This window comes from Falco peregrinus, chromosome 5 (genome assembly GCF_023634155.1).
Source record: "Falco peregrinus isolate bFalPer1 chromosome 5, bFalPer1.pri, whole genome shotgun sequence".
Classification (NCBI taxonomy): domain Eukaryota; kingdom Metazoa; phylum Chordata; class Aves; order Falconiformes; family Falconidae; genus Falco; species Falco peregrinus.
Window position 1 is genome coordinate 113,942,205 of NC_073725.1, and position 22,210 is coordinate 113,964,414.

At 35.5% G+C, this 22,210-nt stretch overlaps 2 protein-coding genes across 5 annotated transcripts in view; one reads left to right on the plus strand and one right to left on the minus strand.

The window, feature by feature from the left end:
• CENPP (centromere protein P) overlaps window positions 1-22,210 on the minus strand; it is a 151,513-nt gene that overhangs the window by 92,466 nt on the left and 36,837 nt on the right. The gene's annotated exons all lie outside the window — the stretch shown is intronic.
• On the plus strand, window positions 9,281-20,572 carry OMD (osteomodulin). 2 transcript variants are annotated; one of them, XM_005229916.3, is made up of 3 exons: window positions 9,281-10,052; window positions 13,146-14,101; window positions 14,982-20,572. In XM_005229916.3, the coding sequence occupies exons 2-3, from the start codon at window positions 13,168-13,170 to the stop codon at window positions 15,299-15,301; spliced, it is 1,254 nt and encodes a 417-aa protein (XP_005229973.1). In that variant the 5' UTR covers window positions 9,281-10,052; window positions 13,146-13,167; the 3' UTR covers window positions 15,302-20,572. The 2 variants fall into 2 exon arrangements, with proteins under 2 accessions (XP_005229973.1, XP_055661024.1); XM_055805049.1 differs by lacking the exon at window positions 9,281-10,052 and having other exon boundaries at window positions 12,253-14,101.

Sequence of the window (22,210 nt, forward strand, 5' to 3'; positions counted from 1 at the left end):
CCACTCAACTGAACAATACAATTCTGGATTTAACCATTATGCAGCTATGACTGCAGTGGGAACACCATACAGACAGGCTTTCCTATGCATGAACACTTTTTCTGTCTCGAATTTTTGGCCAGTAGAAATTTGAGGACTATGAGGTTTCCGGAACAGCAGCACTGTGGATACAGTTTTGACGAGAATGCCACACATTTCCACACACAGCTCAGTCTTGTCACAAACTCCCTGTGCATAAGCAGTAAATTTAACAAGCATTGATGCATTAGACTAGCTGCATATATATAGAACATCTATGCATTAGATATGCATTGTGCAGTATGTTTCATACATCAGATTCATTATGCATGTACTACCCCATCGCCTATACAAAATCATTGAAATTAATATGCCGTCTTCACAATTACATTTGCATTAACTGCTAAGGAGTTACATTCTCTGCTAAGCATGGAAAAAATCTCTAGGTGACTCATTGCCAAACGATGTACAATTTCCTGAAGGACAGACAGGGACCAAGTCACCGACACAGGCATGCACTTGCCTCTTAATTGTTCAGGCTGTATTATTTCCATACTTTGATATAAAGGCCAATGAAAATATTTTCCTTCCAGAAACACTCTTCACAGAACACCTTAACTCCTTTGTTTCTCATCTGTGGAGAAAACTGGCCTGACAATCTAAAAGACAGTATTTTACTAACACTCATATCCTATCTAGGCCACGAAGAAGAACATCCAGACACCACACTATTCTGTCAGCTCTATCTCCTGCTATCTTCTTTCTGTTCCACAGGATGAACCAAGGAACAGACTGAATAAGTGACTCATGAGTCAGTAATAGGTCCTAATTTTTTAGCAAGAAAAAAGTGAAGCCGCCACTTATGCATCAACCTGACAAGTAGATGCTCAGATTCAGGAAGTGATATAATAAATACTCTGCAAGAATAGTAAAAGCTGCCGCCTACTCATTTCTCCAGCAGCAATACTGTGATTCAGCATAATTATTACTTGCTCAAGAAAAAGTTAGCATTTAATAGCATTAATAATTTCATGAAAGCTTACTTTGCTTTTTTGGAATGCATATTTCTCATTTATATTTCAAGCCAATTAATACAATTATCATTTAGATGTTATCCTTCTAAATTATTATTTCCAATATTTTCTATTTCCTCAAATACTAGATGTCACAGAGCAAAAGAACTTTATTTAACTCCACTTATAAACTAACACAGAAAGTCAAATAAATTTCAGAAAGGAAGTAGTAAGTAAATGTCAGTACAACAGTGTAATACTCTGCCCCCATATTCACTAACCGCATAATACTGTCCTATAACAACCAACAGAACCTTTATGTAATATGACAAATTTTGAGATGAAAGAATCAGAGTACTTTTAGAAGCTATATTCCATGCAGACATCTGCCTAAGCTGGGTACTAAGTTAATGGCTTTATGTTCTACCTGACAAACCATGTTCCTGTATAGGCGTCTGTAAATTTGGCACATATGACATGAAGATAAAGACAGTTGTGATGCTATGCAGAAGAAAACACACTTCAAACTTCCAAATACCATTATCATAGCCAGACCCCATAAAGTACTTTCTTAAGCAACATGGCAAGAGATTCCTTATTTATCATGTCAGGATCAGAGTTAACAATTAGCATTTACCTAAACAATATAGCAATAAACTTTTCAGAACACAAAACAGTAAGCTAGTATGACATCAACAGGCCACTATCTCTTCTCCTTGAGACCACAATCAAGGTGAAATCTGTAGGAAATTATGCCTTGGTACTATAGCCCCTTGGAATTTTGTCTCTTACTGGAAAAAAAAATAAATTCTTGTCAAAAGGTCTTCCTAAAACAATTAATATTGCTGTTCAAAGCTAATGCATTTAGATCAAACTTCTCAAAGTCAAACCCACAATCTTTTATTTCAGAAAAGTAGCAACCAAGTTTGATCTAAACCCAATCTTCAACATTCTTCTTATTGCTTCCATCTAATACATGGAAGAAAAAGAGTAGTTACTCTTTTATAAAAAGCTTGTGTCATCATTTATGATAAAGCCATAAACACAGTGAACATTAAAGAAAAATAAAAGGTTTCTTACCATACTAACTAAAACTCCGAGATATCTTCCTTGAGCACATTCCTTTGGGGCACACATACGTATGGCAGTATTTCATTACTCCTGTTTCAGGGATGCTTTGCCTTAGCAACACCTGTGTATTATAGATATATACTGCTACTGCTTGTGCTTTGCACTAAGAACAGAAAGGATAACACATGCTTCCCACTCTAACAGCTCCTCCCAAAATCAGAATGCACAGGAACCCAAGGAGAAAACGTGAGCATGAAAACCACAACTGTTAGATGTGCAATTGCTTCATAAAGCAATTTCTCTGTCTTCTGAAGAGCACCTTTCCACTCAAAAATTCCACTGCAGGTAAAACTAGTATCTAGTTCACCCTTTAGCAATTCTAAACAATTACACCAGTCATTTCTCTGCAACTGCTTTCATAACATACAGACTTAATTAGAAGTTTCAGCAAAAAGCACAGTGTTTGACAAAGATGTGAAGGGAGTTTTGGACAGCTGTCTTGCTGTCATGTAGAGTATCAACATTTTTAAAGGCAGCTGGAACTATTGGCTCAGTTTTGATAGAGTTCAGTCTAATCACTCAAAGCACTGCTTTCATGCCATCCCCTAACTGTGACCCAGTTGGATTATTTTTTTTAATTTATTTTTTAAAGAGAAAGCATAATGGATGTTTGTATTTCGGCTACAAATAGTTGCAGGCATTACCCCTGCTCTCAAAAAGTGACAGGACAAGGCAATAGTCAGGTTTCAGAAGCATGACGTAAGGCAACAAGAACGCTTGCTAGATTACTATGGAAGATCTGTAACTAATGACTAGATCAACTCACCCTCCCTAATGAAATGGCCACCTACACGAATGCTGTTTTAAGTATGAACAGTGTTCATGTCCTCATCAGAAGCAGCCTGAAGGCCTTTCAAGAATCTCAGAAAGGCTGACAGTAGAAGAAACAGAAGATTCCTGCCACAGAATAATTGGATAAAATAACTGAGACCCTGTCTCGGTTCTGCCAAGAAGCAGCTGTGACTCACATATTATTCAAACAGTAAAGAAACGCTCCAATTTGATTGTTTGCCATAAATCAAATGACACATTTATTATATATGTCAGGCAGAATATAGGTGCATGGACAAGTATCTCTCCCAAAACAGCATTAATATTATTTAAAGAAAATCCAAGCAAATTGTAGGTAAAAAAGGAGAGTAACTGAAGGAAATAAAGGATACAGAGTTTCTATCTTTCCTTACAAGAGAATATGTGAGGGTAGAGATGAATGACATGTAATAACATTTGGTGTTTCTATGAAAGTTTCCAAGTCACAGATTCTGACTGCAGGCCATAAACGTAATGCTGGCTGTGATACCAGCATTACAAGGTCTTGTGCTAAATATGAGGATTTATTCTTTAGGAGAGGGCTATTAAAAACCGTGAACCAGTTTAGGGATGATCTCCACTTTCCAGACTATTGGAGAGAGCTAAGAAAAACCTGCATGGCAAAATCCTCTTCACTACAAGGCAGAACAGCTGTAAACATCTATTGCTCTGGAAACTTTCAAATACCTCTACCACAAAAAGAAACACATCCTACAGTCAGTTTAAAAACAAGTAAGGACCTTCATTCTCAAACACGCTCAAAAGAGTAAACGGGAAGCACTGGCCATCACGTACAAGGGGAAAATTTCTGCTAATGCAGAACATTTTCCTATGCATGACCATTCAGGAATCTTTGGCAGATAACTTGATAACTACTCCTTATCCTTGCCTGGAAGTGCCTAAAGAAAAAAAAACTTTTTTTTTTGCCTATACAAATATGATTTGCAAGTTGGATACAAACATGGGAACAATCTGAAATTACAGGCACATTTTCTAGTGCTTTTAACAAAAATGCATGAAGTCTATAGCTATGAACGAATGAAATAAGCCAATGAATAAGGTATTAATATAAATTATTAAGATAGGGTAGCATTCACACTATCTCTTTCAGGCATCTATCAGCTTAGTGCATTGAAGTTAGCTGTTCTGTTTGAAATAATGAGTAGAAGTGCCTTCTTTGGAATAGACTCAAGGAATGAAGTTAGTTAAAGTGGATGCTAAGAATGCTCTCCCAGTGAGCAAGTTTCTAGCCAACTTCACATTAAGATGCCAGACCTCAGATTTTGCTGATTTTTTTATATCTTTTTTAAAGACATGAGGGTCATACCTAAGCCACAGAAAAAATGGTAATTATAATCAGAGTGTCATTTTATGCTATCTCAAATAAATCATACTGAAAAAACAATTACATAAGCAATAAGGACAAGTACAGTGTACTACATTTGTACTAACCAACTTGGATTGGTACTACCCAAGGATCTCTGCACTCTGCGTTCAGCTACATTAGCTTTCTCACTTTCCTCCATTACAAAACACTGTATGTTCTTTTAGGTTTTTTTACAATGTTTATTACATTTTTTTATTAATGAGTGCAAGACACCTGTCATATACTATGATCATCTATATGATTTTATATAGAACACAAATCAGACAAAATAAAGGCTATGTTAAAGTTTGAGGTCCATTGCTAACACTGCCTCAAGAAAATGAATATGCCTGCACCAGTAAGCAGTGGTTGCACCAACAGGCTGACACTCCCATTTTATATTGGTGTAATCACCGGCACACGATCTCCAATTAAGCAGGCAATGCCCCAGAACTCCATATGGGAGAACACAGCCCAGAGTCATCTACTTTGGAACAGCCAAAGGCTGTAAAAAATTACAAAATATAAAGTGAAGTATATTTGTTAAACAAACTATTCAACTACTAAAAATACAAGTGTTAGCTGGCAACAGTGACTCTCCCCAGAAAAGGTTTATAATTTCATACAACAGTCCAGGGTATTTTAGAGTAACCAGGCACCATTTGCTACAGGTATTATTGCTTACATGATTTTTTAACTTGTTTTATTATTCCAGTACCAATCGTTAATGATTATGTGTTACTCTGGCAGTACAAACATTACACCATGAGGACTATTTAAATGCCTCTGTCTGCTGGAGAAAGTAAAAAACATCTATCAAAGTAACCCTTCCCAATATAGTATGACAATCTTCTAAAGTTTCTAACGCAACAAAACATTCAGCAAAAATTTACAACCTTCCTTTTCTATTAGTCTTTCAAAGTCAATTATCCATTACTGTATGTTGATATTGTCATAGCAAAAAACCTCACACCCATCCTTCCATTCAAAAAGCTTCAGTATTACAAACCTGAACACGCCAGGAGCCTTGATACTTAACCTTTGAAGCAAGACAAATTGCAATACAAATTGTTCACTGTACATGTTTAACCAATCATCTAATGAGATCACGGCTTCCTAATGTATTGCTTCTAGATGCATAGGTGCTTCTAATGAATTAATCTCTAAAAATTCAGTGTATTACTGTTTATTAGTAGAAGTTACTCAACAATTGCTTATGGGATTATATTAATTCCCATGTTACAATGTCAACAAGCTCTTTCTCAGTCATTTGTTCTATACAAGGATCAGTCTTTGAGATCCAAATGTAGTTGCATTTGTTAACTAGTAATATGTTTCAAAGGTGTGGGTTTTTTGGGAAAAAGCAAAACACAAAAAGTATACCATTTAAGAATACAGAAATACATAAAGAGTAGAATGCAAGAAAAAAAATAATCCACGATTTCAGCAAGTAAAGGAAAGCTTAGGAAGAAGGGAGAGCAAAAAGAGAGGGGTGGTTATTCAACTCATAATCAGCAAATCCACCTAACTGGAGGAAGTGGAGAAGATACAGAAGAAAACTCTCCATATCCCACAGCACTGATGAGAGGAAAAGACATGCTTGTATTTCAAAACAAAAATAATCACCCAATGAACCCATCACAGGACTTAGGATACCTACTAACTTACACTGTTTTATAGTAAAACTATAGGACGATTTTTGGTTTTTTTATTCTTTTAGGACTGCATGGTCACCTGAAAAGCAAGAAATACAACCATAAGACCTACACAAAAACATCTTTAATATTGTCTTTATATTCATGGTTGTAGCATGCATGCTCAAGCTATAACATGATAAAAATCAATCAGCAACCACAATCTGCCTTTGATTAGAAGAGTCAATGAAGGGCGTTAGTTCAGAGTATCGTTCAATCAATATATGCAAAATCTACCGTCTAGCAAACCTTAGGAATTATTTTTCAATAATACTTCTTGTAAATTCAACTGTTAACAGTTGCTCAACACTTTCTTCTTAGTAGCTCCTAGCAAAACTAAACAACAGATATAAAACCAGCTGCATAAGATGAGGGTTGCCAGAGTTTTGATCTTGTAATACCACCTACTAAACAGGAAATAAGTGGAGACCACACAACAAAGTTCAGGTCAGAGGCAACAATGAGCCTCACACATGGCAAAGTTCTGTCTTCCTTTCCTTTTTCTAAACAGATTGGGTCTTGTCTCAGCTCTGCAGGACTGGCGATATCATTTGATGGCCCCTTTTCCACAACCTTTAAAAATGCATATTTGCACAGGGACATGCTCCTAGAATTACTTTCCACTGAAGAGCAGAGTAACATGAAGTCTGTAAGAGCTATTATTAACTGAGGGCTCCGGGCTCTGGCGAGGCTGGAGACCCTGCAAGATCATGCAATTCAGTATCTTGATTTCCTGAGAGTTCTACACTTTAGTAACAGAATTTTCAGATCAGTTCTGGCACAGGATAACTAAATTCAGCAACTGTCACGGTCTTGATAATCGGTGACTTTTATTGATGGCAAGCACAAATAAGAAGCGCCTTTGCCGATCAGATACCAGGCTTACAGAGGCTGCAGGTGGTCTGCTGACAGTGTTCGTGGGCTGCCAGTTAAGACCTAGAAACTAGGACGCAAAGAGTTTCTGTGCCTACAGTCTGACCTTGAAGTGCAGCCCAGCCTAGATGATACACGCCTAAGGCTGTTTCTTACTTCAGAAACCCACAGGCTTTATGGGGAAACAAATTACAACATTCAAACTTCCTCATTATATTTGATCACACATTCTCTTTTCTACTGTGCAATCACTCAGAATAACAAACTAACATCACCAATTCTAATCTAAAACAGAGCTCCTTCAAAGTTGTTAACTGAGGATTTTAAATTGTTGAGCTTCAGGCTTTTCTTCAGACCGATAGCAGGGGGTGATAGCAGGGGCAGACCTCTGCTGAGTAACTTTCTAACTCTAGCGAGATCATGCTTCCAGGATAGTTCTCAATTCTAACTTACATAGCTGAACTTCATTTGGTTTCCTTTAATCCTCTATGAACAACATGCACTTTTTGCCCCTCTTTCTCTGGGCTTCATATGGACCACTATAAGTTGGGGGGGGGAAGGAGGACACGACGGATGACACGACACAACCACAGAGAAATCCAAGAATCTTTTACAGTAGAACAGTGAATATAAGGAAAAGGCCAAGCAGTATAATTTATTCCTTGTATCAGGGCCAGCCCCATTCCCCTCAGACAATGCCAGTGGCTATGTTCTCTATTTAGTCTATGAATATTTCAGCTAAAACTTAGAAATTTCAAACTTTTCCAGTTGACTGTACTCAACTAGCTAAATAAACCTAAAATACCAGAACAGTCTCCTTTCTTAAGCCTTCAGTTCAGAACCAAAGCTGAAAAAGCTAACATGTCTCATATGTGGAATGTAGTTAATGAAGATGGTAACATTTCAAACATTTTAGTTTACAAAGAGGATCCATCCAAGTTTGGCTTAAGAAAATATATCAGCTTCAAGCCAACTCGGACTTTTAACTTGACATACATCTCACTTTGCATCACAACTCCATAAATAAAATTATCAAAAAAAAAAATAATCACGAATTCAAGAGTAAAAGTCCTTACAAAACATTTTTTAAAACTGAGAACCAAAACACATTGAAAACTTAATGTTTGTCACATTTGAAACACGAAGTCACACATGAATGATGTTAAATTTCATCCTCTCATTATCCTCCTTGTGAGGGAATTCCTACCACACCTCAAATGATAACTAAGAGAAGATCAAACCACACAACTTGACCAAGATCACAAACTATAGACTTGTTTGTATCCAAGATAGCTCATGCAATAAAAAAGGAACTGGGTCTTAATATATCCCATGGCTAGATCAGCATCTTCTTCTGCAGTTAAATATGCTTTAAATCAAAAGCTTTGCTACAATTTTTCAAGAGGACAGACGCTTTTGCTCTGCCACCACGGATTTTTAAATGCATCATGAGACTTTAAGTCTCCTGATAGCTTAGGAGGATTTGGGACACAATTAGTAGTAGAAAATGATAGAAAAATATCAGGTATGACATTAACATTCTAATTTGGTCTCATTTTTATCTTTAAAGAAAATAAGTTTCAATTTTTGCACGTTTTATTAGAACTGTTAATATAATGAAGCTTCCAAAATTCTCCACTGTGTTCCTTTATCTTGTGTGTAAAAAACCTCCCAAATCTGTAGCAGCAAATAACATTTTACTAACTGGCATAACAAACTTGGTGGGTCTTTTTCATTTATTATTATGAATGTATTCTAATTTTTTAAAAAATCAATTACTTTTCTTGTTCAGCGTTATTTGGGTTTAGTGGTACAATGTAGTTATTCACCTATTTACAGTACCATTAATCAATGACTATGTCATTTTAATTTTACTCTTTCAACCTCTCCCTTGTACTCTATATTCTTTACATAAAAACATGACAGCTCTATTTTAGTTCCAGTACTGCCAGCTCCTACAATATTATTTTGGTCCTGTCTTCTAGTGCTTTTCTTCATATCCCAAATGTTAGAATCATGCACAATTTATCTTCTTAAATAATGTTCTTGACCTCAATGGTACAGAGGAAACTTGAAAAGGTCAAGAAAACCATCAGCTTCAGGAAGCTTAAAGACAAAAAAAAGTAAAACTTAATATGGCATTGTTTTATCAAATATGATATCTCTAAGGCACTCACACTTTTTAAAGAACCAGATTCTTCCTTGTGAATAGACCTTGAAATAACAATTATTTTACCAAACCAAACCCAATCATTAAATGCTTTTGATAAATCCTGCAATTAACCCAGAACAGTGTCTCACTTCAACGAAAAAATTTGTCTTTTCCCCCCATTTTTTGCACAGTTATTTAAATACCATATAGCAGCAACAGCAGATAACCATACCTTTTTCCCCTCTCTCTTCAAAGCTATGAAAAATATTTTTCTTCAAGTAAAATAGTTTATTTCTCATGTCATACTTGTCTTTTTCATAGGAAGATTTATGCTCTTTCTACACAACTTATCAAAAACATCCTGAACTTTAAATCAACACAGACGTACAACACCATACTGACAGTACTGTATAGCGCAACGGCTTTGCAGGAAGGCAACAGGAAATACGGATCGTGGAGGGAAAAAAGTATAAAATTGAAAATGTTCATAAGAACTTATCTATAGCACATGCCTTCTCTCAATCTTGATAAGGTTAATTTTTTAGTGTTTCTTAAGTTTAATCCTCCAGAGGACAAATCCTTTACGTAAATGAATCACTGAAGTTGAAACCGCGCTATGAACTAATGACCTCCGCAATATTTTTTGAAGTCTTACTCTCAATATTTTTTTTAATGGAAACTGCTAACACTGAAAGAATCTTACAAATAATTTTGAAGGGATTCTAAGAAATAAAGAAATTGCTTCACAGACTTATGATACAGCATCTACAGTAACTGATGATGTGGCACAATTTTTTATTTTTTTTTTTTAACTGGCAAATCAGAAGAGAGGCTAAGGCTGTTATTTTGCTTTGCCTTCCCACAAGGCTCCTCACCACAAAATATGGCTTAGAGATCTTTTGTTCCTCCAGCTGTGTTAAGCTATTCCTCAGATGATTTCACCAGCACAATAACTTGCTGCCCTCTACAACTTGAGCTTCACAGACTTCCAAAGAGTAAGTTTTCTTGGTAAGCAAGAATAAAATGAACCAATTGTATTATTTTTGCAGTTAAGAGATTCATGCATGTTATATAGTTCTCAGCTTTCAGCTAGTAAACTGCTTACAAGTACAGTTACTAAGTGTTGAGTTTATTGCAGATGTTAGAGAATCATGCTTCTAAGATTTTCTGTTTTCTTTCAATTTTGTAAGTACGCAGTTTATCATATTGAATGCATCTGACTTGAGTCTCCCATTATCAAGTTTCACCTGACATGGTACTTTGTTTTAAAGCTAGTTAAGTTCTTAGAAATATTTCATGAAGAAGTGCTAGTATCTCATACGGTGAGCCATGGTCTGCAAGCCTAGCAGGACACTTATTATTCTACCAAAAATGCACTCAACTACAGCCAAGGTGTAACCCCCGCCCCTTGCCCCCCACCCCACAAATACCAGCTCCTCTCTCTCCACAAAACCAGCGAGAGACTTTGGTACCTATTACTTAACATTCCATCTGAAGTGATGATAGTTCTTTTCACGTTGTCTATATGGCAAGTGGATCGACTGCATGAAGGCCTAAGTAAGCTCTTTCCTCACACTAAGCAGGACTTCCAGAGTTGTTCCTCCTGGTTTCTAAGGATTATTGTGGCACTGAGAACCGAAGTTATTAATGGGAAATTTTATGACAGCTAGTAGAAGTGCTGAGAGAATAGAATCAGAAGGTGAAGCTGAAGTTCCAGACTGAAACTGAGAAGTAACAGGAATCAAAAGGAAATCAAGAACATGAAATAGGTGTGGGGGAGATTGTGTAAGGATCTGTTCACAAAAACTAGAATCAAGTCCCAGGATTTAGAGACAGATTTTTATATAGGTAGGCACCACCAGGTCTGACTAGAAGTTAGAAATATGGTAATAAGGTATTTTCCCAATATACAGGGCCTGAAATCTGGAAACCAGTTAATGCCTCCTGAAGCACAGTATTGCTTCTCAACTCAGCATGTGTCTGCAGAGCTTCTCAGTATAGTGCATTTATGCAATGCCTGTAGCACAAGGCTGCTCTCTGTGTAGTCTTTCTGCTATTTCCTTAGATAGCTCAGACATCTGATGATGCTGTAGAGATAGACACACCCTGGCTTTGCTGAGGACCTGCCTACCGGGGTTCCAAACAACTGACTCCATTCAAACCTGTTTTTAAGATTTAATGAGTTATGAAACATGATTAAAGGAGAATTCAAATACAAATGGTACAAAGTTAAAAATGCAAGTTAGACAATACCACAAATGATTTCAACCCAGACATCATCACACACAGGCTCGGTAGAACACCACAGGAAGACTACGAGGATGTATTACATTCCATTATTTTGTTACTACTTTTTTTTCTTAGAATTCTCTCTCATTCATTTGTTGAATACATCATGCATTCGGCATCAATCACCACCAGGAAGCACAGGAAATTAGCATTTCTAAGTCTCCTCTCCATTGTTACTGATTAGTTGTGTTTGGTAAACAAGTATTAAAATCAAGAAAACAAAGGAAAGAGTCCCTTGATTAAGCAACATTAATGTCATTATAAAAAAACCCTGAGAATATCTGCTTTCCTCTGCCTCAGGGCTCCCATACTACACTGAGCCAAATCTCTTCAAATTTTCCCTGATTTATGTGCTTTGACCTGGAATGTTACATTTTGACTCATCTATTATTGAACAGCTTGACACGATTCACAACTCTAGTTCTGCCAAGTAACAGGGTTCTTTTGACTGCATAAAGTGCTCTAAAATGTTAGTCTGGCTTTGAGCATCAGAAATTTGACATGCAAAATTATTTGTCTTTCACAACATCAGTATCTCACCTCAGAAGAGTACCTTGCAGGTCAATTAGTTCATGCCTATACAGACCATATGGTTACAGAGGCTCAGGAAGACTATAAAGAAAAATTTTATCAATCAAGATTTTACATTATGTACAGTATAGAACAGTTGAATTACATTTGATTTAAATAAAAGGAATAGAAAAATTAAATTTTGATCATCATTAATGCATTGTGCTAAGTCAGCCATGTTTTGCAGAAAACAGAAAAACAAAATGCCACAGAACAATCACCACTGCCATGCAAATTTCTATTTTACATAAAATACAGCATTTCAAAGTAATCTATTTCACTGTTCTTTTTATAGAAACAATCCTGCAATTTCCTCAATTGAGGATATATATATTTTTAAACAAAATTATTTTTGTATAACAAGAACAATAGACACAAGCTTGAGTGTTTAGTAAGACTAGCAAATTTCTTCACAAGGAGTGTAGTATAACACTCACTTGAGTTATTTGGAGAGATGCTGGAATTACACCCTTGAAGATTTTCAAGGCTCACCCAGACAAAGTCTAGGCTGATCTAATTTACTCTTGGAGATGGAAACACTTGAAGCACCAGGTGGGACTATATTAACACCAGAAGTCCCTTCCAAACAACACTTCTTTGATTCTGTAACATTGGCCACACACCATTTGTGCAGTGCAAGTTCATAGTGAGAATAACTAATACACTTGCAAAAAAAGTTTTCATCTTGACAGTTTAATAAGGCTACCTATGTGTTTCCAAAGGTCTGAGGAAGAAACATTGCTCAGGAATTCCACCAGCACCCATTTAAAACTGACTTGTAAGGCTGATGCTTAACCCATCACAATGGGACAAATGCAACACCTCAGGTGTCCAATACAAACCCCAGAGTATATCACTTTACATAAAAAGTTCTTCTACAACGTCTCTGTAATTAAGTGAGAAAGGAATGAAGACTGGGACTTTTTTTATACACTCAACTGTTATGGTATCCTTTGGTAACAGGCACAGCACAGGTAGAAAGCTGTTCCTTGTCTGAAGTCAGACAAGAAAACTCCTGTTTATTTCCAGGGCAGTGTATTTGTTTATGGTTGTTTTCTTGGAAGATACAGGTTAAAACTTGTTTTTTGCTAAAAATGTCACTGACTGTTGCCAATAAAAAAAGTGCATTATTCTACTTGCTTCATTTTAAATTGCTTCTTAAAACCGAAACTTACATGTTCTTTACTTTATGACTATCTAATAAACTTATTTTTACTTCTCATCAACAGGATACAAAATACAAATTTAAATATGGGAATTCTGAGCCAGCTATCAATCATTCACCTCCTCTGGACTGCTATGGTCTTTTGTCAATATGAAGATTATGATTTTGAGGATGAATATGAGGAGACACCAGATCATCGACACCCATATTATTTTAATCCAGATACACAAGATGGAGTTCCTCGCTTTCCTTTTCCAGTTGAGTGTGCCAGAGAATGCTTTTGTCCACCAGCTTTTCCATTATCAATGTACTGTGACCATCGTAAACTTAAGACGATACCAAATATCCCTAGCCACGTCCAACAACTTTATCTGCAAAACAATGATATTGAAGCTGTGCCTGCAGGACCATTCACTAATGTTACCTTCTTAAGAGAAATTAACCTCAGCCACAACAAAATCAAATCTCATATGATTGACCATGGTGTTTTTGCCAAACTTGAAAACTTAGTGCAACTTCATTTACAACATAATGAATTAGAAGAATTTCCATTCCCACTCCCCAGTTCTCTAGAGAGGCTCCTCCTTGGTTTCAATAAGATTTCTCTCTTATCTGGAAATTCATTGGAAGGATTACCTAACATAACTATGCTTGATCTTTGCAGTAACTTTCTTGACGACTCAGTACTCAAAGGAAAACCCTTTTCAAACACGAAAAACTTAATGCAGCTCAACTTATGCAACAACAAGTTACAGACTATGCCTCCTGATCTCCCATTGTCACTTATGTATCTCTCTCTTGAAAATAACTCAATTTCTGCTATTCCAGAAAACTATTTCAATAGACTTCCAAAAATCATTGCTCTAAGAATGTCCCACAATAACCTACAGAACATTGCACGCAACACCTTTAATCTACCGAACCTTCTAGAACTTAATCTTGGACATAACAAATTGAAACAATTATTTTATATTCCAAGAAGTTTGCAGCATTTGTATATTGAAGGCAATGACATTGAAAGTATGTTGATGGTTGCAATTCTTTAAAACCAAAAACTTTAGTGTACTTTGGCATTGGTTGTGGGAGGGGGGCGAGTTTAGTACATTTTTCCGTACCATCCAGAATTAAGAACTTTCAGCCTACACCAAAAAACTCTCAGAAACATCTATTTTGTTGTGTCTTAGTTTTGAGGACCTGCCACCTTAGTCAGGTCATGTATAAACCAAGCATAGAATCCAGCAGTCATCCACATCTGCATGTTGTTAAAGAGGTACTCTGATGTCCTCCACAGAGAGGTGAGCTGGAGCTATTAGTGTTCTGAACTAACCATTTAATGTTAACACTCTGACCCGGAGTTCATACACACTGTACTTCTCAGAAGCAAATGCAGCTCTGTAGCTTTTGATCAGCTTACAGTGCAGGAAGAATATCATCCCATCTTGTTCAAGATGCAGTGTAAACACATCCTTGGTTAGTAGTTAAGACCAAATCAGTGAAATTAGAAAGCACTTTGGTTTTGTATCTTACACCTATTTTGCAATTTTTTGTAAAAGTTAATAAGAAAAGTTTATCATATAACAAGCTAAAACCTTTTAGAAAATTGATTCTGATTAGTAAATTGATTAAAAAAAAAAGGAATTATGAAAACATTCCACCCACATAAAAGAGTAATTACAAATTCTAGTAGTAATCATTTATTTTTTTACTTTACCCCACAACATCACACTTTTCAAACCCCAGAATTGTTATTGTTGTCATATACAAAACCAATTAAAAACACAGGGAAGGATTATATCAATATTTTGCTTTTTAAATTTCAAAACATAAGTTTCACTTTTGCAACAGGTCTCACATATAACTGTTTTCTGTATTTTAATTACTATTTTTCTCTCTCTTACAGCCATAAATGTTACTTTGATGTGTCCATCTATTGATCCAATGAACACCAACCAATTAACCTATATACGGGTGGACCAAAATAAGCTTACGAGCCCAATAAGCACATATGCATTCTTTTGCTTCCCTCACATCCGAACCATCTATTATGGTGAACAAAACGTTAATGTCAGCAAGTCAACTCAGCTAAGAATACGAGTGTTTCGACGATTTTTAACACCTGAAGAATACCGTGAAGCAGAAGACGATCATGAAACACATGATCATGAAACCGAAGAAGATCATGAAGCAGAAGACAACTACTTTCATCCTTACTTTCAGTGACATACTCATTGTTAATGAGCATATATAAAAACTTCTCCTTAGTTGTAGGATATTCACATCCATTTTAGAACTGTTGGATAGTTTGGGATATTTAAGATATATCTATAAAGGATTTTAGTGTAGGTAAATGTCTTATTATTGATGTAGTAGAAAACAATACTTAGGAACAAAGAGGACTCACCCTCAGCACTAGACAGCAGTCTGATATATATAATCTGGGTTGATGATGAATTATCCTTGGGGGAGAAAACTAAGTGAAGAAAATTGACCTGAAAAAGTTTCTATGTTCTTAAGTGACCCAACTTGCAAAATAGCTAAAATACAAATCAACGTCAGCCTCAGTAGGAACAAGTGGATAAGGCCAAAAAACCGTCAAGCTATACATCCTGTTACTGACAGCAGGAGAAAACAGACACACTAGAGAAAAGGATGAGAGGGTACGATCACAAAAATACTTCCACAAGGTTCCTCCACATCTTTCAGAATTACAGATGTTTCTTTTTCCAATTTCTAATTGGACAGGAAAATCACAAACTTGAAATTTCAAATCTTCCTCATATTATCTTTGCAGTGTATTATCATATTTACTTCTCAGCTTATACCTCAAGTATCATAATTCTTTCAAAGGAGATTTTAGCTTATTAGTAATACAGGCAATAATCAACCTTTCATCAAAGGTCTTAGGACCTAGGGAAAAGGAAGTGCATTAATACAACTGAACTATTATTATTTACATTTTACCTATGGCTTTAGCCCACATTATTTTAGAAGGCACATAAAAATGTAATACAATCTTTTTAAGAGAATTGTTCATCAAGTAAAACAAATAGGAACATTCCAGTTTTTTTTAAATCATTAGACTATCCCTCTGCATAGTCAATACCAATTAGCTATATGCTGCTTCAGTGTAGAACAAAAATTGCTTTAAGCAATCTAGAGAAAAGTACTATATACTGAGACATGCAATTATTTTTTTTTAGGTATGTCTTATGCCTAGAAAGATATCCAAGTAACTACAGGGTAAGATAGCACTATAGGGCACTTTACTGCTTTTGTTTTATTTAAATTCTTTATTTTTCAGCACTTTTTTCCTGATAAATCTTTGTTAGCTGTGAAGAAGAATGGAAGAATCACCATTTTCAACAAGAAAATCAAAGGTATTCAAGAAATATAACCATACATCATACTACTAATTTTACATTATACTTTAAGTGCAGAAAAACTAAAAAGGCTATATAAAATTATGCAAGCAAAGAGTGTTAGAATTCCTAAAAAGTTTGGCAGGTCTGGTTTCTTCTCTTACAATTTCAGTTGGTTTTTTAAGCCCATCCTAAGACATTTTGATTTCTGATGCAAAAACTAAAATATTAACAAAATGAAATTATTTAATGACACTTTTTAATTGAAAGAAATTCCTCATAAGCCCATGAATATAACACTTAAGAATATACATAGTCTTTAGCAACAACTGATCATAAAATTTGTGGATCTTAAAAAAAAAAATAATTGTGGGTCTTCAGCCAACTAACTGAAGAAATCTATTATTTCTCTCCTTCCCCTTTTTTATATCTACATTCTGAACAGATACAATATTTATGACAAAGTATTTTACGGTCACCTTACAAATGTACTGCACTGCAGAAATTATCTTCCTCTTTTTCCGAAAAAAAATTTATGAACATTTATCAACCTCAAGTACCTCTGGCTTCATGAAGGAGGAATATATGTATGTATTCATTACTTCATTTAAATATTGTTATCAAAAACTCGTGTACAGTACATACACATAAATTTATGTACAGACTTTATAGTTTTATTAATATAAGCATGTACCATATTAACCTTAGGGAATCTTTATAACTTTTCTACTATTTCAGAATAGTGCACAAAATGCAAATCTAAATTAATACAGGCTTTTTTGCTTAGCTTTAAAAAAAGAACACTATTCAAACATATTACAAGTATTACATCTTCTATCACAAATTTTCTGCTTTTCAAAAACTTTTAGGAAGTGAAGCTTAGCTTTAGTTTTAAAGTAGAATTAAAGATACTTTGTAGCAACTAGTTATATACATTTCTTAAAGTTTAAACATAAGTCAAATATAATTATTGAAAACTTTAGAGCAGTCTGATTAAACCCATTCAGATGGAGCATGAGAACTGTATTACAAGCAAAACTATTATAACTCACTTTTCATTCAATTAATATTATTGTATCTCATCTGTGGTAAATATAATGCTATTATTTAGAAAAGATTTCAGGGTGGTCAGGGAAATAAAGACTTGCTAGCCCTATGCCTGTATTAGAAAAACTAGAAATTACAATGACGTACAGAATTTATGGGTATCTAGATAAATACAATTTGCTCTGATAAGACTGAGCATGGCTTCTGTAAAAGCCAAGATGTTTTTGCCTTGCAAATCTCTTTTGAATTCTCTGAAGGAATCATGAAGGATGTGGAAAAGGGAGATCTTGGTCCAAACAGCCTTCAAAGATTTCTGAAAGGTTTTTAAGGAAATTAAGTTGCCACAGATTAAGAGGTGACAGCATGGACAAAATCAAATAAAATTTAAGAAACAGCATAAAAATAAATGGTCAGTTCTTGCTATGGATGGAGCCCACTGGTGGGAGTTTTGCAAAGGGCCTGTGCTGCACTTTATTCAGTTTAATATACTTGCAGAAGATAGAGAAATCGGGCTGAGAAGTGAGGTGACAACAAAGATGGCTAAGTGTCAATGAAGGAGTACTGCAAAAGGACCTCAGGATCCTAAAATAGCCAATGAAATTCAATGTTGTTAAATAAAAAGTGATATCCATGCAAAAGAATATATTAGCTTCACATAAAAACTAATGAAGCATGCCCTCACCACCACCGCTTAGGAACAAGACTCGGCAGCAGTGATAGGTAGTTCGATGAGAGCACTGGTTTAGTACCCAGTAGCAGTAAAAAAGAAACTCAAATTAGAGTGAAACTAGAGAGAAACAGAAAACACAAGAGACATCGCTATGCTGCTATAAATCTGTGGCTCACCCAGATATTAAACACACTATTGATTTTTGATCCCTTCAAGTAGCTGGCATAATTACATATGGTTTAATTAGAAAAGGATCAGAGAAAGGTAATCAGGTAACCAAAGGTAAGGAATGGCTTCTATATAGGCAACATTGAGTAGGTTAGAAGTCGCCAGTCAAGAAAAAAGATGTCTAAGGAGAGATGCAGAAGATACCCACAAAATTATGAGTTGCATAGACCGCATGGGTTCGCGGATCAACTGCTCCAGTACAAGAGCAGGGAGCCATCAAATGAAGCTAGTATGTACCAGGTACAAACTAGACAAAAGTTTGTAAGTAGTCAGCCCGTTACACTGCATGCCTGAGAGCGGATAGAGGAGCAATTTTATATATGGTTTCAAGGGAAGACTGGATAAGTAACTTATTTCTTGGAAGAGATGCATTACAGGTTGGTAAACAAAGCACAGTAGGTACAAAAGTGCTGAGCTGAATAGCTGGAGAACGGAAGAATATTTGGAGGCAGGATACATGCTCGTCCTATTATCAGTCTTCCCAAAGCATCCGCTTATGGCCATTGCTGGACACACAATATTGCCCACCAACCTCTAATTTGAATTCCGCAATCAGTTCTATGTTCTCACTGTCCTGGACTACGATAACATACTGGTATTGCTCTTCACTACTAGTAAATGCTTATTGCCTTGGTATAGTTGAACTTTAAACTTTTTCTTTTTTTTTTTTTAAGCACTACCAACTATGGTTATATGCCCAGGCATATTCTAGCTCATTACATTCAGGAACAGCACGTGTTGCAAGTGTTCTATAGCAGACAGACACCCACACTGATTTCAGGTACACAAAGCAGCCTAGCCAATTAAGTGTGGAGTTCTGTATAAACCAAATTATACCACTACATAACTGACTAGATTTTGTATCAAAACATATTTGCTTCCTGTTTGCTCTGGTATTTATTTTCAGATTATTATATAGTCTTTTTAAGCAGGAAATAGATTCATGAACTAAGAACTAAACATGTATTTAAATGCTACTTATTTTATCAGTAACAGAAAAACCAAGTAATTGTCTAACAGCTTTATTAGTTTACAGCAGAGTCAGTAGATACAGAAACAGAGCCTGAACTGGTTTACAACACTGTCTGTGTTAGCAATTAAGCTGAAGCACTAAGGTGGGTCACTAGGGCAAAATACCTGTGATGAGGCCACCAGACCCACTCCAATTTTTGAGAAGAGCTTTACTTCAGACTAGCCCCAGCCACTAATTAAAATCCATTAGCAGCTGCAGCACATCAGGTGCACCCCTGAATACATACATCTTCTGGTTTGTTATATCCAAAAAGAATAGCCCACATCCTTCAAAGAGCACTGTGATGTGAAACAAGGTGCAGCAAGGTGGGGTTATCAGAAGATACTTGCTCCAAAACTGCACTCCTGATCCTAACTGAAACACTAACAGAAACATAACCAGAAAGACAGCAACAGAGAAAAATGAAGTCTCAGTTCTACTTTCAGCTTTGGACAAACTATTCTGAAAAATCATGTTTCCCAAGTCTTATCTGTGTAAATGAGGATGGAACCTTCTTGAACTCTGAGCTATATATTATCAGCATTATCCACAATGCACAATAATTAGCAAGGTTGTTGTATTAGTGCACTCCAGAACATTTTGATACCCACGTAAACCTATAGGGAAAAAGCTTCACAGATTTCTGGAAAACATTCAGTTATGACTAAACTTCAATCCACAAAATTAAAGCTCTCAAAACTGCAACAAAAAAGACAAGATGTTTTCCTTCACAAAATGTATACCACAAGAGGTTATTGTGAAAATCAAAATAAAGAGAAATAACAGTAGTTTAATCCAACTGTCTACCTTTCTTCCTTTGGCCTCAAAACAGTGGGAATATATTTCCATTTTTGGTTGATGACAAGACTTACTTTTTGAGATACTTCCTTCACTATTCTGATAATAAAAGTTACATGGATTAGGAACAAAATGCCTTTATAGAAAACAGATGGTTTATGTTTCAAGTTTTCTGACTTCTTTTAACATAGTCACATTCCCTTGTTACAATATGAACCAATTTCCTTATTTGTTTCTCAACTTGATCATTTCAAGCAATAAACAGGAATTTCCTACCTGAAAACATGAAAGGAGAACATACTAATTTTTTTTTAACAGAAAACTATCATTTAAAGAGATTTTGCAATCATTCTCCAATACTACTGCAAGAGAATGAACTTTTCAGCTATGAACCAAATTGTGCATACACTACTGGAAGTTATGGAGCTCCACAATCATACACATCTATCATCTGTCTTCAAATTTACATTTCTAACAACCTAATTAATTTAAAAGGAGAATAAATACCTTAATCTCACAGTTCATTGCATAAATTCATCATACCTCCCTTCTTACAAAGCAGAACACAAGGAAATTGCATAAAAATGAAGATTAGCCACAAACACAAAGAGTAAAGTAGATGCTATGAATAACATCGGGAACAGATGACAGGAACAAAGAAGTAAAATACATAAAAGGTCAATGAGTCTTTAAGCCCTGACCCCAGTGTCCTTGTAGACACAGTAATGGCTCTCAACAAATTACTGTACTGTTATAAAGAAGTACTATCAATTCAGGAAGGAATTCTGAGAAATTTTAGTAGATAGAAGTAGGTTAGCTTTTGATTCAGGATATAACTGATGATATGTAAGCAAAGTTCAAGAGAACGTATGTTTAACAGAGAGGTCTGGGTAAAGAGCAGACAGTACTGTTACTCTAGTTACCATTTATATTTGTTAACTGTAGTTTGATTTCCATTTACTATTGTGCATGAACTTTAAAATGTGCTTTATTAATTTATAACACAATACTTGATAAAAAGAGTCTGTTTCTTTTCTAGAAATGCAAGGAATAAAGGTAATGCCTTCAGCTTTAAAAAATTCTCATTATAAATCAGCAACATATGGAAGGATGTTCATACAATCACTAGGTCATTTTTCAGCTGTGTCTGTTTTGCAGCTGGTGGCCCTAATGATGACCTAAACTTAATCTAATTCACTGAGCCTTGGAAGCAGTTGCAACTCTTCATAAAAATACCGGAGGTGTTTACGCATAACTATTTTATCTCTGATAATTTTTGGTCATTCTGAAACTTTAGGAATGTTCTAAGTTTTCTCTGTAAGACACACTGACCATTTATTTTATTACTACCCCCAAACCTTCCTCTATCCCTCAAGGATGCTGAAATGAAATATGCTTTGCTTAACACTACACAACAACTCTTCTGTATCATCAACTTCAGTCCAATTTCTGTGCATTGCTCAAGAACAAACCAGAAGACTGCCTTCTCCCTTTTGGATACTCTGGTTAAAAAAATAAGAAAATAAAAAGACAAACATTGAGTTAAGTTTTAACATCACTTCATGCCTTCGTTCTCTTTAATGGAAAATCTGTTTCACTGCTTGCGGATTTGGTACCTGTTGTCAGGCTGGTTCAATAACTACTTTTTAATCTATAAAACTTTTTTCTATTATAATTATTTTAATCAAAGCAGCTTGTCAACATTGCAAAGTATTTAATCACACTTCATACAAAAAATATGCTAAGAAATTTTGAACGTGTTACCTTCCACATGGAACAAAAAAAAAAAAATCACATACAGAAGAAAATTTAGCATTGTGTCTAGCTCTATAGATGCCCAGAAGTCTCTAAAAGCTTTCCTAATTTGCCCCCACCTCATTCTGTCACAGACATACTTCTATCCAAGAGAAGACACTAACTTTTAAACATTCTGTATCAGTGATTCCCAGCGTTCATCAGGCATAAGCAAGCTAAGCAATAATATATACCTCTTTTTTCCAAGAACGCTTAAAAAC